A 16,133-nucleotide genomic window follows, 5' to 3' on the forward strand; every position below is an offset into this window, starting at 1 on the left:
TTTTTGTTGTTTTTTTTTTTTTAACGTAGAGTTGTCAAGAATTGATAGTTGTGGCAACCAGTCAGGTTCCATTGTGACAGAACAGGAGTAAGTTCAACCGCAGTGTGATTGGCCAGTTGGCTTTGTCCTACCTCATCATAATCTGCCTGATTATACTATAAGTGCCTCCAAGCCCTAGGCTAGCCATGCCGTTGCGTCCATCTCTCGTACTCCAAAACAGCTATATACATGTGGGATAAATGGCTGTAGGTTGTAGATGTGCAAAGAATGATTGTCACGGTCCTGTCTTACCCCTTATAGCACAGGGATTCATTTTGTGATCTCGGCCTGCATTCCTCTCTTTGGTATTTTATTTATAAATGACAAATATTTACTCGAGTGTCCTTCCACCTTTCCACAGAAACTGGTGAAGACGGGAGAGAACAATTGGTCGCTGGCTGAGCTGGTGCATGCCGTGGTACTGCTGGCTCACTACCACGCATTGGCAAGTTTTGTATTAGGCAGTGGCATCAACCCCGAGAGAGACGCCGAACCTTCCAACGGGCTCCACTTAGTGATGAAAAACAAGTTCTGCGTTTGTGATCTTGCCAACGATAACAGTATAGAGAGCACAAGCCTGACAAGTAATAGCACCGAGGTCAGTAGGGGAATGGATGAGCCTTGTTTTGTTTTCCTTTTTGTCTGATTGTTCCATTTGCTGTCTTCCAAGAAACAATGGCAGGAAAGATCGCTTGTCTGTGTCATGAACAAACCCTGTGACATCAGCTTGGGGTATTGGGGATGTTTTATTTCCTTTCCATCCAACAGAGAAGCTATTTCAGTACACTACTAGAGGCTAGTGTAAAAGTGGCCGAGGGCCGAGCCCCGCACTCTGTGACTGTATTTAAAGTGTATAAATGGGCGAAATGAAAAGGGAAAAAATAACATGCAGAGAAAACTTATAGGGGAACTGGAATCTTTAATATACACTAATAGATTCTTTTTTCACTGGCTGAACAACAATCATTGATCAGATTCCTCCATCCGTGCTAAACCGCATGCATGGATGAATATCCCGTTGTAGCCATTGTATTGTGACAGCTGGCACCCACCACCGGTGCCCAATGTATGTCTGCCTATATTGTCTCTAGCAAAATGATATATTATACTCTGTGATTTGCAGAATGCTCACTATGAAAGTGAACTAGAAGCTTTGATGGAGAGAATGAAAAAACTTCAAGAAGAAAGAGAAGAAGAAGAGGCATCGCAGGAAGAGATGGCCACACGTTTTGAGAAAGAAAAGAAGGAAAGTCTGTTGGTTATCTCTGGAGGTAATTTGATGTCTACATGCCATGTTCAGTGAACCAGCATTCATTGCATGCAGCCTATCAAGAACTGGCATCATTACAGACAATGCAACTCACTATTTCTATAGAAACCACTGGCTTTAATGAGACCAAAGCTGATGAGTTTTCTAGATGTCAGTTATATTACTAAAACTTATCCCAATCCTTTTCTTAGGAGATCAGTGACATCAAAGACAGGGAGGCCTGTTTGTTTTCTAGGAAACAGTGACATCACTGAGCCTATGAGTTCTCTAGAAAGCAGTGACATCAGTGAGCCTATGAGTTCTCTAGGAAGCAGTGACAACAGTCAGTCTATGAGTTCTCTAGGAAGCAGTGACAACAGTCAGTCTGAGTTCTCTAGGATGCAGTGACATCAATAAGCTTGTGAGTTCTCTAGGATGCAGTGACATGCCGATACTGAGCATTTGAGTACTCGTACTTGCACTCGTACAGATGCTCCGATACCTACCCCAATATCGGAACTGCCGGTAAGGGAGATTCCCTTTGACCAGAAGTGCTGCAAAGGAGCGTGGAGCCAGACTTCCTGGCCGGCGGGTCATGACCTGGCTCCCTGATTGGCTTCTGGGCCGGTCAGGAAAACCAGGCAGTTTTTCATGTAGTCATGAACAGCTCTGTATAGTCAAACCCAACTCACTAGACAAATAAGAAAGAGTTTGGGTTACGTTTGGCTTTAAGGTACAGACTTGTGTCCCTATCCCCAGCAACGACTGTATTTAACCTTGAGCTGGTTATACATTAAGTTATGTAGGAAGGTAACTGAATAATACACACATTATAATCAAAAGGAAAAACAAGTTCACACTGAGCTCATTCAAGAGAGAAGGTGGCTTTGCAACCTAGTGTATTGACCGTAAAAACAGGTTGAAAATATTTTTGCAGAGCCTTGTTTAAGTCCAGGCCTCCTGAAAGATTGTAGCCTTGAATAAGTCACTGTTTCACTGTCGTACTCTGGAAATTAGGTGAAGTGCCCTATTGTATATTTTGTATCTGTATCAAACAAATGACTGCAACTAGATTTGAGCTAGTGGTTTGCATTTATTTGCCCAGGGCCTGCGATGTGAAGGCAGAATAGGCTACTGTATAAAAGTGGTTAGTACTTCTGCCTTGCATTACTGAAGTCCCCCGTTCAAATCTAGGCATGGAGTTTGTATGTTCTCCCTGTGCTGGTGTGGGTCTCCCCCGGGTATTCTGGTTTCCTCCCACACTCCAAAGACATTTTGGCAGGTTAATCAGCTCCTCCCTAAGTTGGCCCTAGTATGTGAGATTGGGACCTTCGATTTGTAAGTTCCTTGCGGGCAGGGACTTCTTTGAATCGTATGTGCTGCATATTGAAGCAAGGGTGTAAGCATGGACCAGGACACTGCTTTAAAGCTAACCTAATATATAACTAGAAGACTTGCAGTTAGCAATGACAGTCTTCGGGTTTTCTTTATTGGTAAGATCTGACAGGTTTTCAACATACTTTTAGTTAGTTGGTTGAGCTTTGCCCACACACTTAAAAAGAGGCCTGTAGCCCTCGTTCATACCGAGTTTTAGATAACCAGATGATCACTCATAAACACAAATGACTTTCTCTACTGTAAAAGGACATGTGACTTTCCTGATCTGCATAGAAGTTGTGGGTCAGTGATCTTAGAAGGTATGTATCATTACTACCAGGAAGTTTGCATTTTCAGAAGGCGGCTTGCAGCCCCCATATTTCTCATAGGAGACAGGTTTTACTGTATACATTTCCTATTAATAGACACTGAAACCGCAAATAAAAGAAATAAAAAATGACATTCAAAGAAATGTACAACCCCAATTCCCAAAAAAGTTGGGACGCTGTGTAAAATCGAAATAAAAACAGAATGCAATGATCTGCAAATCTCATAAACCCGTATTTTATACTGAGAAAATGTACCATTTTAAGAAGAAAAAAATAAGGTCGTTTTGTAAGCGAGTGGTACTAACAAGGAAGAGCTAAGAGAACATTTTACAGCTAATTTGGTTAATTGATAACAGGTCAGTAACATAACTGGGTATAAAAAGAGCATCTTAGAGAGTCAGAGTGTCTCACAAGTAAAGATGGTCAGAGGTTCACTAATCTGTGAAAAGCTGCGTCTAAAAATTGTCAAACAATTTCATCATTATGTTCCTCAACGTAAAACTGCAAAGACTTTAAATCTATAATCACCTACAGTACATAACATCAAAAGATTCCGAGAATCTGGAGAAATCTCTGTGCACAAGGGACAAGGCTGGAACTCTATATTGGATGCCCGTGATCTTCTCGCCCTCAGACAGCACTGCATTAAAAACAGGAATGATTCTGTGATGGACATCACTGCATGGGCTCAGGAATACTTCCACAAATCACCGTCTGTGAACTTGCTGTGCCATCCAAAAATGCAAGTTAAGGCTCTATCATGCAAAGAAGAAGCCATATCTGAACATGATCCAGAAACGTCGCCGTCTTCTCTGGGCCAAGGCTGATTTAAAATGGTCTGTTACAAAGTGGAAAACTGTTCTGAGATCAGACGAATCAAAATTTGACATTTTTTGAAAACCATGGGCACTGCTTCCTCCGGACTAAAGAGTAGAGGGACCATCCATCCGCTTGTTATCAGCGCTATGTTCAAAAGTCTGCATCTCTGATGGTATGTAGGGGCATTAGTACGTATGGAATGGGCAGCTTGCACATCTGGAAAGGCACCATCAGTGCTGAAAGATAAATCCAGGTTTTAGAGCAGCATATGCTCCCATCCAGACAATGTCTTTTTCAGGGAAGGCCTTGTATATTTCACCAGGGCCATGCTAAACCGCAGACTGCATCTATGACAACAGCATGGCTTCGTATTAGAAGAGTCCGGGTGCTTAGCTGGCCTGCCTGCAGTCCAGAACCTTTCACCGACTGAAATTATTTGGCACATCTTAAAAAGAAAAACACCACAAAGAAGACCCAGGACTGTTGAGCAGTTAGAATCCTATCTCAGGCAAGAATGGGACAACATTCCTCTCCCAAAACTCCAGCAACTGGTCTCAGTTCCCAGACATTTACACAGTGTTGATAAAAGAAGAGGGGATGCTACACTGTGGTAAACATGGCCCTGTCCCAACTTTTTGAGACCTGTTGCTGCCATCAATGTCAAAATTACCTTTTATTTTTTTCTTAAAATTGTACTTTTTCTCAGTTTAAACATTTAATGTTTTCTATTGTGAATAAAATATGGGTTTATGAGAAAGAAAAACTCCAGGAAAATCAAAAACCTACCCTTGCAGTGGAGCTACCCTGGAACTGCAGGGGTTAAGTGCTTGTTTTGTCTAAGGGGCTCAAATAAAGCAGTTTTACTCACCTGATCCTCGTTTCCTCTCTCCTTCACTCACCTCTCTCCATCTCCACTCCGGCTCTAGAATGTCCTTCACATCCTCATGTCTGATGCACCTCAGTGGACCTGCATTAGATGTAATGGCATCAGTGGTACTTAGACCACCGGAGCCTGGGGGAGAAGCAGCTGCAGGGACCAGTATAGCAGCCTGGCAGGACTGAAGATCAGGTAAGTAAATATGCTTTATTTGAGCCCCCTTAGGAAAACAAGCACTTAACCCCTGCAGTGCCAGGGTAGCCCCACTGCAAGGGTAAGTTTTTGATTTTCCTGGAGTTTTTCTTTAAGTGATTTCATTGCAGAAGGCTCATTTTTGTCACGCAATAAAGGAAGTGCCTGTCCAATAGTCCTACTAGCAGGATTAACAGGTGTTTATGTTCCAGAAAGTACTTAGAAAACACAAAGCCCTGCTGGGATTACATAGATTGGCCATAGTTCAACCTTATGGATAAAGCTTGTGCAGATAAAACATAATTTTGCTTTTCCACTTTAATATTTCATTGAGGCCCGGTGCATACCTGAGCAATCCGGGATCGCGTGCCCGGGATCGTGCAGTCCTGCACAGTGCACACAGCGATTGCAGCGCAGCCCCATTGATTTCAGTGGGGGTAACATCCGTGCGGCAATTGCAGAAAAAAGTACACGTACCTTTTTTTGCGATGCACAACGCACGCCGTGTTCTGATGCACGTACGGAATCCCACGCGATCAGGCCGGCGCCACTGGGGTGCCATTAGAAAATAATGGCACCCACATCGCGACCATTTGTGCTGGGCGACTCCGTGACCACACGGCAATCTGCGTGGAATCATGCACGATTACCGCGCAGTGAGGTGTCGCCTAGGTGTGCACCGGCCCTGAAGTGTAGCTTCAAACTCAAATATGACAGGTTCACCTTTTCTAGACTAGTTGCATGTCTGACATCTGGCCTCAATGCCCTCCAGGGCACAGGTGACATGGGTGTCACTTCCCACAGGTGACATTTTGCAGCAATCTAATGTTTGATAACAAGAGACGGCCTTGAACTCTGATGTTTGTGTTCTATTTACACGGTACGTCAAGATTTTTATTTTAGCTGCTTCGTTTACCGAAGAAAACCGGTAATTCTAGAAATTCTATGTCCGCTTGACAGCATTCTGGTGTCCTGTGGCACCCTGCACATACCGCTGGCTGATGCAGCTTTGATGGATATATTGATTAGGTTAGCAAACCTTGTCCAATCTCCTTAGATTTCCTCCCTAAGATGAGTTGGCATGATGGCGGCTTGTCTTTATTTGTCTCTCCTGTCCCTCTCCATAGACTAGGAATTGGTGTTTATGTGGCACGTTGATCAGATTGGAATAGAGTCGGATCATATCTGCACATCTAGTCATCATCTGATAACAGTCCCACACACATGGAAGAATTCAAACAAGAGCCATGTGTGGCCACTTCTTCGTATTGGAGCTGTGCAGACCTGAGCCATCTGTTCCCATAATGCAGGAGCTAACAAAATGTGTCACCTACCTGGATGGAGAGCGAGCTGTACGGGGGCTACCATTGCATCACTTGTCTGGAGGTTGCAGGAGGAAGTGGAGGACTCAGGGAGTACAAAGGCCAATGTAGTGAGCTGAGAAGGTTCTGTACCAAACCTTGAGTGCGATGACCCGAAGAATGTAGCGGCAGGAACCAGACCGCAGACCATATACTGGTCTCTAAATGAAGGACTTTTGTGAATAAGTTGGAGTGCCAAAGTCAAGAGGCCTTACACTATTATAAGGATGAGGTTGTCTAAAGCGTCTGGTTTCACCTTAACATGGCAGCAGGCTCTGGTAACATCAAAGACACGCTCTGTAACTTGCTGCAGTCTCTGGTAGCATGGCAGTAGTCACTGGCTTACAGGTTCTTGTATCCTGTAATTTGCTGCTGTCTCTGGTAGTATGACAGTAGTCACTAGCTTACTGGTTCTTGTAACATGGAAGCTGACTCCTGTGGCTTGCTGCAGTCTCTGGTAGCGTGAAAGTAGTCACTAGCTTATGGTTTCTTGTAACATGGAATCCAACTCCTGTAACTTGTGGAAGTCTGCGGTAGCATGACGGTAATCACTGGCTTACAGTTTCTTGTAACATACTGTATATGTCCAAGGGTACGTTTATACGTGTACTGGATGGAGAAAAGCAGGTGACTATGCCCTCACATAGCAGTCGCTTGTAATGTGGTACCCCTCTGAAGGAGGAAAAGTGGGACAAGCAAGTTCAAAGAGCTTTCCAGGTCATTAGCTCAGCTGTGAGTCTACAGAAACGGGACCTTGTAGGTCTCTGCTGGAAGGGACTGGTTGGCTTTTTGACACTTCATTCCAGGACACCCTCTTTGCTAACAGTCGACAGTGTGTGTTGCCGTGGCTTATAGTCGGGGATTAGGGCAGAGCACATCTCCATTGAACTGGTTCTTGCGAACGCAGTAACTCAAAGCTCTGTTTACTGATAACATTATTGATATGTGTTATAATCATTAAACGTCAACATTTCGCAGAACGCGGACTGAGCTGTCCAAGGACAATGCAAGCTCCTCCACCAGAAAGATTCTCTTAAAGGAGAAGTAGAGTATATTCAGTGGAAGGGTTTTATTGCAGAGTTTACCTTCAAATTAATTTGAATGTTACGTCCATATTTTACAAGCTTGTTCTTCCATATTTTTGTTACAATGCAAGGCTTTGCTCACATGCCTCTGGGAGTCCTACCTGCAAGGCCTCATTCACACGAGAAACGGCCAGCATGTACAGCTCACTCTGCGTGTGATTTAGTACGCAGCCCCTGTCCTTCTCTATGGGAGTACGCCGCCCTACGCTCACCCTCCATGCATGTCCGTGCATGGAGAGCTGTCGGAGAAGAGCGGGGGGCGGGCCTGCTGTCGTCCGCGGAGGGGGGGGATGGTGCTGTTGGATAGAATCGCAGATTCAGTCCGGGGTGGGCGGCGTTGCTGTCTTGCCTAGGGCAGCACAAAAGTTAAATACACCGCTGACGGGATGGATCCTGTCTGCGTCTGAGCTGGGACACCCGGACCCGTACGGACCTGCACTTGGGGTGAGCTTAGGGTGGCGTACGGCCCCGTACTCCCATAGAGAAGGACAGGGGCTGTACTAATCACACACAGCACCTGTCTATCCCGGGAGCTGCCCGATACGGCCGTGCACGCAGCACGGAGCTATATGTGCCGGCCGTTTCTCGTGTGAATGAGGCCGAACTGTCAGCCTTGCACTGCCTCATGGGACTTGCAGTTTCACAACAGCTGGAGGACCGGAGTTGACCACCCCATAGACCAGATAGAAGACCCGTTCTAGAAGACAGGTTTCAAAATCAGTTGTGCCCTTATCCTCGTTAAATACGGTGAATACTTTTTGCAAGTATCTCGTTCCCTTGCAGAACGATGTTTTGATTGGGTAATGAAGCAAGTGTCCATGAAGCTTCCCTCGTGACAGTTAACAGCCAGCAAAGGCCATATGTCCCAGCGCTGTGGACAGCTTGTGAGGAGCCGTCTGAGAATCACCACCAAGGTCACATTCAGTCAGCCAGTCGGTAATTAGCTCCATGGACGGCGGTTACGCAATGTAGCCACCTGCCTCTGCAGGAATAGAGGACGCTTTCTACAGATAAAGGAACGCTGTTTGCCTAGTGAAACATTGTTAGAGCTGTAGAGAATTGCCTGGCTACGGTAAACATGGGCCTTGGATCATCCATAGTCCACCTAGACGGTGATCTATAAAACTGGCGTTTATGTAATGTCCCCAAAAAAGAAGTCCACGAATGAGTGCAGAGGCACAAGACCCAAGACCCTTCCAAACCGTGGCTTTAGTATTCTTAGTTTAAAGCTGAACTGCCGGGAAAAAGCTAAATACACAATTGAAGTACATCTAAGGGAGCCGGTTTAGCCGCCAAAACATTAAAGTAGTCTTAAACTCTCAAACTTTTTTTTAATAATGGATGCAGATCAAACAAGTATACACTGCCCAGCAAAGCTTTTCTCTATATTGTTTCCCAAACACTTAGTCATCATGTTTCTGAACAGCTCCAACTTTTCAAGCTCGGTTTCCCAGAACTTCCTGTCTAGTACAAGAGTCCCCAACAGCCGTCCATCTACTACCTTGAAGAAGGGAATAGGGAGGAGCAGGAAGTAGGGTAGAGTCTTGGCTTGGGTGGCTCCATAGAACCATGGAAGGGAAAGGGGCCACCGTAAAACAGGATATCGGGGCCAGTGCTCAGGGGGCCAGCTGGTTCTACAGGCAACTAGAACTTTAAACATCAAGGATCATCATCCATTGTGAGTGATTGAATCACCACAAGAAATGGCTTTAAAAAGTTCTGACTTTGATGTCGTGTTTCTCGCCACCCTGTTTTTAAAAATTTACACAGCCCTTCCAGGCAGTACAGCCAGGTTGATGACCCGTTGACCTGTCCTTTCTTTTACTGCAGTTAGAGCAATGCATCTTGGTCACCTTCATGCCCCCAGCCTGTGAATGAAGCGTGATGGAGCTGCAGTACACTGATGGGAGCCTTTCCGGGCTCTCCTGTCCTGTAAGCATGTTCAGTGTTAGACGGACAACACTTTTCAGGGAAACCACTGGAAGCCTATCTCTTTCTCTTTGGGGGTGTCTAAACTTGGGTCATATTGTGCAGTTTGAAATAAATTGTGTCCAGGTTTAGAGAAACCTTTGTGTTCCAGGGAGACTTTCAGTGCTTTTTGTCACTGTAGACCAGAGGTGGGCAACTGCGGCCCTCCAGCGGCTGTGGAACTACAAGAACAATGAGGCTTTGCAAGACTGACCATTACAGGCATGACTTCCTGAGGCAGAGGCATGGTGGGGTAAAGCACAGCTGGAGGGCCACAATTGTAGTCTGATGTAGGTCAGTAATGGTTCTTCCAAACAGTGTATCCATACGATTTCTAGCCGATTTATTATTCCATGTTGTGGCTTGGATTCTTATTCCAGTCTCTAGGGGGTGGAAGTGTGAGATGCCATTGTATCATTGAATATTTAATGGACAGGCTGCATCCTCATGAATATTACATGTCTGGCGGGAGCAAAGGTATTACTTCTTTTTAACCATCTGTTTCTTTACACAGCATTTGACAATGACGTGGTTTCAATGTCCAACGCCTCCCGCTATATTGAAGACCCTGGATTCGGATATAAAGATTTTGCAAGGAGGGGAGAGGAACATCTGCCTACATTCCGAGCACATGTATGTATCAGCTTTGTATATAGATGAAAAAAATTGGGATTTTTATTAGGGATGCACCGATACTAGTATTGGTGCCGATATCGAGTATTTGGGTGAGTACCGGTACTTGCCCTAATGCTCCCAATGCCTATCCCAATACCAGAACTTTCCGGTATGAGGAAGCTGGGCGGAGAGTCATTACACGCTGCCCGGCTTCCTGATTGCCCGGGAAGCCGGCTCCATGCTCCCTCATAACCAGGGAGCATGGAGCCAGGTTCCCGGCCAATCAGGAACCCTGGGGGCGGGTAATGACTCACTGCCGGCCTCTAACCCCCGGCTTTCTGATTGGCCAGAAAGCAGGCGCAATGCTCCCTTGTCACCTGGGGACGTGTAGTGACTCACCGCCCACCTTCCTGATTGGTCCTGAAGCCGGGCACCGTGTAATGACTCTCCGCCCGGCTTCCTGATAGGTCAGGAAGCTGGCCAATCAGGAAGCCTGGCGTTGAGTCATTACCCGCCCTCAGGTGACAAGGGAGCTTGGAGACGGCTTCCTGGGCAATCGGAATGCCGGGTGGCGAGTCAATACACGCTTCCCGGCTAATCATACTCGTACTCAATACCGAAAACATCTCGACAGCTTGAAAATCCAATTTTTTTAGTTGATAGTCTAGACCTCGGGGTAGACATATTACTGCCCTCCATTTGTGGTGAAACTACAAAACCCATCATACATCTGCCTCTAGGAGCCTGTGGCTGTCAGAGTCTTGCAGTGCCTCATGGGATTTGTAGTTTCAGCACAGCTGGAGGGCTGGAGTTTGCCTACCCGTATACTAAAAAATTGATTTTAGGTTTACATACACATTACTTTTCCCTTGCACCATGCAACACAACAATATTTTCTTTAGTTGTCAGAAAAGTTTTAATTGGATGCATGGCAGCCATCTCCAGTTTGCAGAAAGGATTTACTCTCGCCCCATCCGTGACATGCATTTCCTCCCTTGTTTGTTGCAGGACTACTCTTGGGAAGATCATGGATTCTCACTGGTAAACAGGCTTTATTCTGACATCGGCCACCTTCTGGATGACAAGTTCCGGATGGTCTACAATCTCACCTACAACACCATGGCCACTCACGAAGACGTCGACACCACCATGTTAAGAAGAGCCTTGTTTAACTATGTCCACTGTATGTTTGGAATCCGGTACGTATAGGAAGGGTGTTACATGATGTCACATGTGTTGTACAGAAAGACTTCATTAGAGCCTAACTCCACGCACCAGATTGGTTTGTTTTCAATAGAGTAGGGAAGAGCGGAAAAATTGCTGCCTGTGATTTTTCCTCACTTCCTGTCACTGTGACACCTGTACTAGAAAGGGGGGAATTGGTTGTCATCAGGACAGGAAGACACTGACAGCAATATAAAAATATTGTAAGAAGGTCTAGCCCCTTTCCGCTGCACAATGAGCCAGTCAGGTGTGTTGCAATGCAAGGAATAAGCTGATTGAGCAGAACTCAATAATATGCTGCTTCTTCTTTCACTGTCCAGTCACAAGGTGGGGAAGGGACCTGTAAGTGAAAGTCAAACTGCAGCAGTGAAAAATCAAGCCCAATCCCCGGCCAAGCAGGATTTTGCTGTGTAGCATAGCTGAGTAAATCTCCGAACTAAATGGACAGAAATACAAATGTGTCTGGCAGATAAAACGGCTTTCCTGTTTGTATTTGAATTGTGTATTTAGCGTTATGCCCGGAGTTCAGCTTTAAAGTTTAAAAAAATGTGGTGATAAATGTGGTGACTGCCTCCTGGGTGGTTGACTGTAATGCTGACCCCTATTTTGAGTACAATCTGAGTCACATTTAATGGGACATATAGGAGTGTATTTATAAAACATTCACAGAGGAGCTGAGGAGCCACTGGATGGAGCAGAGGAGCATAGATGGAGCAGAGGAGCATAGATGGAGTCATTAGATTGAGCTGAGGAGCATAGATTGAGTTGAGGAGCCTCATTCTGCTGAGGGGCATAGATGGAGCCGAGGAGCCACTAGATGGAGCCGAGCAACATAGATGGAGCTCGGGAGCCACTAGGTGGAGCTAAGGAGCCACTAGGTAGAGCCGAGGAGCATAGATGGAGCCACTAGATGGTGCCGCTAGATGGAGGTGAGGAGCATAGATGGTGCCGCTAGATGGAGGTGAGGTGCAAAGATGATGCCGCTAGATGGAGGTGAGGTGCATAGATGGTGCCTCTAGATGGAGGTGAGAAACATAGATGGTGCCTCTAGATGGAGGTGAGAAACATAGATGGTGCCGCTAGATGGAGGTGAGGAGCATAGATGGTGCCGCTAGATGGATGTGAGGAGCATAGATGCTGCCACTAGATGGAGGTGAGGAGCAGAGATGGTGCCGCTAGATGCAGGTGAGGAGCAAAGATGGACCCACTAAATGAAGGTGAGGAGCATAGATGGTGCCGCTAGATGGAGGTGAGGAGCAAAGATGGAGCCACTAAATGGAGCAAGGGAAATAAATACTTAATGTCGTGTCGGTGGCAGATTTTCACATAGCGAGCGCCTCTGTAAATGCTTTATTAATACACCCCATAGATTGGAAAAGAATGTTTGGGCTTTTAGATGCACCTTAAAAATGTTCTGTCTTTTAACCCCTTCATGACTGAGGCTCTTTTTTCAATTTTTGCACCCATGTTATATTCCACATTTTAGGCCTGAAAATGACGTAAAACCCCCCAACAGCTTCATATTTTGATTAATAAGAGAGTGTTTCTGAGAAGACAAAGCCTGTGTAATGATTAATAAGTGTCTCTCGGCTGGCTGTGGTACAGTACGGATGAAATGGGCTGCGCAGCTAATGGTCTCTATCTGACATGATTTTCCCCAGGTACGATGACTATGATTATGGGGAAGTTAATCAATTACTTGAGAGAAGCCTTAAGGTTTACATCAAAACTGTGACCTGTTACCCCGAGCGAGCCACAAAACGCATGTATGACAGCTACTGGCGTCAGTTCAAGCACTCTGAAAAGGTGAGTAAGCCGAACATCTAACTGATTCCACAGCAACAGAGCTGAAAAGATTGTAATACGCAGAACATCGAACTGTGCTTTTCTGTATCAACAAATTGGGTTATTTAACTCCTTTGTGACCAGAGGCCATTGCAGCCCAGGATATATACACTGAGTGGTCAGATTATTATGACCACCCCATCAGTACTTCGTTGGGCCGCCTCGTGACTCCACGAGATGTTGAAAGGTGATGCGAGGAATCTGACACTGCACTGTTGCCCTTCTGTTGTCTTGTACCAGTCTTGCCACTCTCCGTTCTGCCCTAACATTGACTAGTCGCTGACGGCCACAATTCGCACGTTCAGACCCAGATTTTCGGCTGACAGTCCAGTTTTTAAACACTTTAACAACAGCTGCTCTTGAACATTTAATGAATTCTGCTGTTTTGCTGATACTCGCTCCATGGCTCCGAGCGCCAACAATCATCCCACATACAAAGGCTGTTAAATCGCGTTGTTTCCCCGTATCTTCAGGAAAAAATCACTTCTACTCTCGTGGTAAACAACCTGCTTCCCTATTTATAATGGTCTGGCCCTCTAGCAACTTCAGCGCCAAATTATAGCTAATTTGCCTACAAATGTCAGGTGGTCATAATAATCTGGCCACTCAGTGTATAAGAGTAACAGTTTTACTTCCCCAGCAGGAGGATTCATGTAACACATTGAATATGGGAGTAGAGGAAGGACCTCCATCTACTTTAATATATAGATTGGGGGTGTGAAGGTGTTACAGAGGAACTTTTGTAGGAACTCTTTGTATGTGAACAGATTGCATAATATAATTTGGTGACCAATGTCAAGGTTTGTAAGAGTAACAATTATACTTCCTCAGCTGGAGAATCACCATAACACATTGCATATGGGTGCAGAGGAAGAGCCTCCAGCAACTTTAATATATAGATTGGGTAAAGATATGTGAAAATCACAGGCGCCAAAACACAGTAACTGCTCCTGAAAATGGTCTTCTAAAGGTATATACAGGGGGGCAGCACCTCGCAGTCAAGGGAAAGCGAAAATCTGATGAGGACAAAGCAAAAGGAGCGCCTATCCTTTATAAATCCAGTGTAAAGTGGATTTATAAAGGATAAAACACACAGCTGAAAAGGTACTTGCAAACCAGCTTGTATAAACGAGCAGAAAGCGATATAATCTCAGGAGACCTTCAAGATGAATACACGAAAATAGAGTGAGGGAAAGGAAGTGCAAGTACTAAGCCAAAGCCATCTGCGCGCTGACCCTTCGGTTGACGCGTTTCTGAGGACAAACCTCTTTCATCCAAGGTTTGTCCTCAGAAACGCGTCAAGCTTCGGCTTAGTACTAGCACTTCCTTTCCCTCACTCTATTTTCGTGTATTCATCTTGAAGGTCTCCTGAGATTATATCGCTTTCTGCTCGTTTATACAAGCTGGTTTGTAAGTACCTTTTCAGCTGTGTGTTTTATCCTTTATAAATCCATTTTACACTATGGAGGCGCTCCTTTTGCTTTGTCCTCCTATAGATTGGGTGCGTGAAGGTGTTAGAGGAACTCTTATAGGAACTCTTTGTATGTGAACAGATGACACAATATCATTTTGATAGTTGTGTGTTAAGCATGTCATCGGCCGGCTCTCTTGTTGCCTTCTCTCAATCATCTCTTCTGTGTTTCCAGGTCCACGTCAACCTGCTCCTGATGGAGGCCCGCATGCAGGCCGAACTCCTCTACGCTCTGCGAGCAATCACCCGGCACTTGACCTGAAGTTCGGAACATCACCCAGGACATACCAGCAACTCCACCATTCACCAAGAGAGGCCCCCTGTCATGTAGCATCCAGCATATGCATTTGTCGTGTCAGTGCTGGCCCACTCAATGTGGCAGTAATGTGCAATCATCTGTGTTCTATTTTTTACGATGCTTTATCTTTACTAATGTTAGCAAAACGGCACTACTATAAAATATTTTCTTTTTTTATATATATATTTTGGCAGTAACTAATCCCCACTGCTTTCCAGAGAGTTTTGTTTAGACACGGGATTTATTTTGTTGAATTTTTTTTTTCTTTTCTTTTGTACATAGATATGTAAATGTAGCAATTCTGGTTTGCCTTGTTCAGTTAAGTGTAGTGCTTTGTTTATATAAGAGAGGAAAAAAAAAAACAGGAATATAAGCTGTACTGTTTAATTGATACACAAAAGGGCTCATATGGTGAGACAGTGCAGAGAAGCGAATGTCTACAACAGAGGTAGGCAACCTTGGCACTCCAACTACAAGTCCCATGAGGCATTGCAAGACTCTGACTGCCACAGGTATGACTCCGAGGGACAGAGGCATGGTAGAATCGGTAGTTTCACCACAGCTGGAGTGCCGAAGTTGACTACCCCTGGTCTACACAGTGCAGTGTCAACCAAAAAAACATCAAAATTTGATATCTTGGCAGAGCAATTCACAGTTCGATCCTCTACTGGTTCTTCCTTGCTGTCTTGGCTGTCCTCGACCTGGATCTACTTTGTGTACTGGACGGTCACGTTCTTTATCCGTGGAATATTCCTTCGAGGACGCATATGACAATATTTCTGTGTCTTGCTCCTTCTAGTGTCAACTTTATGAAAGAATGTGGCCCTACTATAAAAGCCAATCTGTTGTGGGTCACCTAATCTCCAGTACCCCTTTGACGTAGGTATATTTATTATAAAAAAACAACCATAAAAGTTTTCAAAACCATGAAATCAAAGGACATGGAGCTGTTTGCAGTGATCGGAGGATTCGTTGACATTAATAGAACACAATCGACAGGTCTTGGAAGGGGCCTTATCACATTTTGTAGTTGAGAGTGCTTAACCATAAGGCCTTCATTTCAGTAAATGGTCAGATCAGTGCAAACGACCCGTCCATTGAGTTTACGGGCATCCAGGCAAGGCTGGGGAACCGTGCAGCCACGGCAAGTGGATGGTAGATGCTTTAACTAGCTGTGGCAGTACTTTTTCTTAACAGGGAGTTATATTTTTCAAACAGCAACATGTAGTTTTTGAAGGCCAGATAACTCCTGAGAATGACAGCGGGAGCTGGAGGGATAGCTGCCCATAGTTGAACTGGTTGCCTGATCGCCAGCGCTTGACCTTTGGTCCTTTCCACTGCTCTATAAGAGTGAAGGTTGGAAATACACCTTGTGTGACAATGA

General features: G+C 45.1%; 1 protein-coding gene across 1 annotated transcript in view; it reads left to right on the forward strand.

Moving 5' to 3' along the window:
* Positions 1 to 15,109, forward strand: part of SESN3 (sestrin 3) — an 84,906-nt gene extending 69,797 nt beyond the window's left edge. The window contains exons 5-10 of the mRNA XM_018552943.1: positions 401 to 637; positions 1,163 to 1,310; positions 9,811 to 9,929; positions 10,920 to 11,110; positions 12,797 to 12,941; positions 14,627 to 15,109. Coding sequence (XP_018408445.1) covers positions 401 to 637; positions 1,163 to 1,310; positions 9,811 to 9,929; positions 10,920 to 11,110; positions 12,797 to 12,941; positions 14,627 to 14,713 — 927 coding nt within the window. The 3' untranslated portion in view covers positions 14,714 to 15,109. The remainder of the gene's footprint in view (positions 1 to 400; positions 638 to 1,162; positions 1,311 to 9,810; positions 9,930 to 10,919; positions 11,111 to 12,796; positions 12,942 to 14,626) is intronic.
* Positions 15,110 to 16,133: the final 1,024 nt, after the last annotated feature.

This window comes from Nanorana parkeri, unplaced genomic scaffold (genome assembly GCF_000935625.1).
Source record: "Nanorana parkeri isolate BGI_ZX_2015 unplaced genomic scaffold, ASM93562v1 scaffold102, whole genome shotgun sequence".
Classification (NCBI taxonomy): Eukaryota; Metazoa; Chordata; class Amphibia; order Anura; family Dicroglossidae; genus Nanorana; species Nanorana parkeri.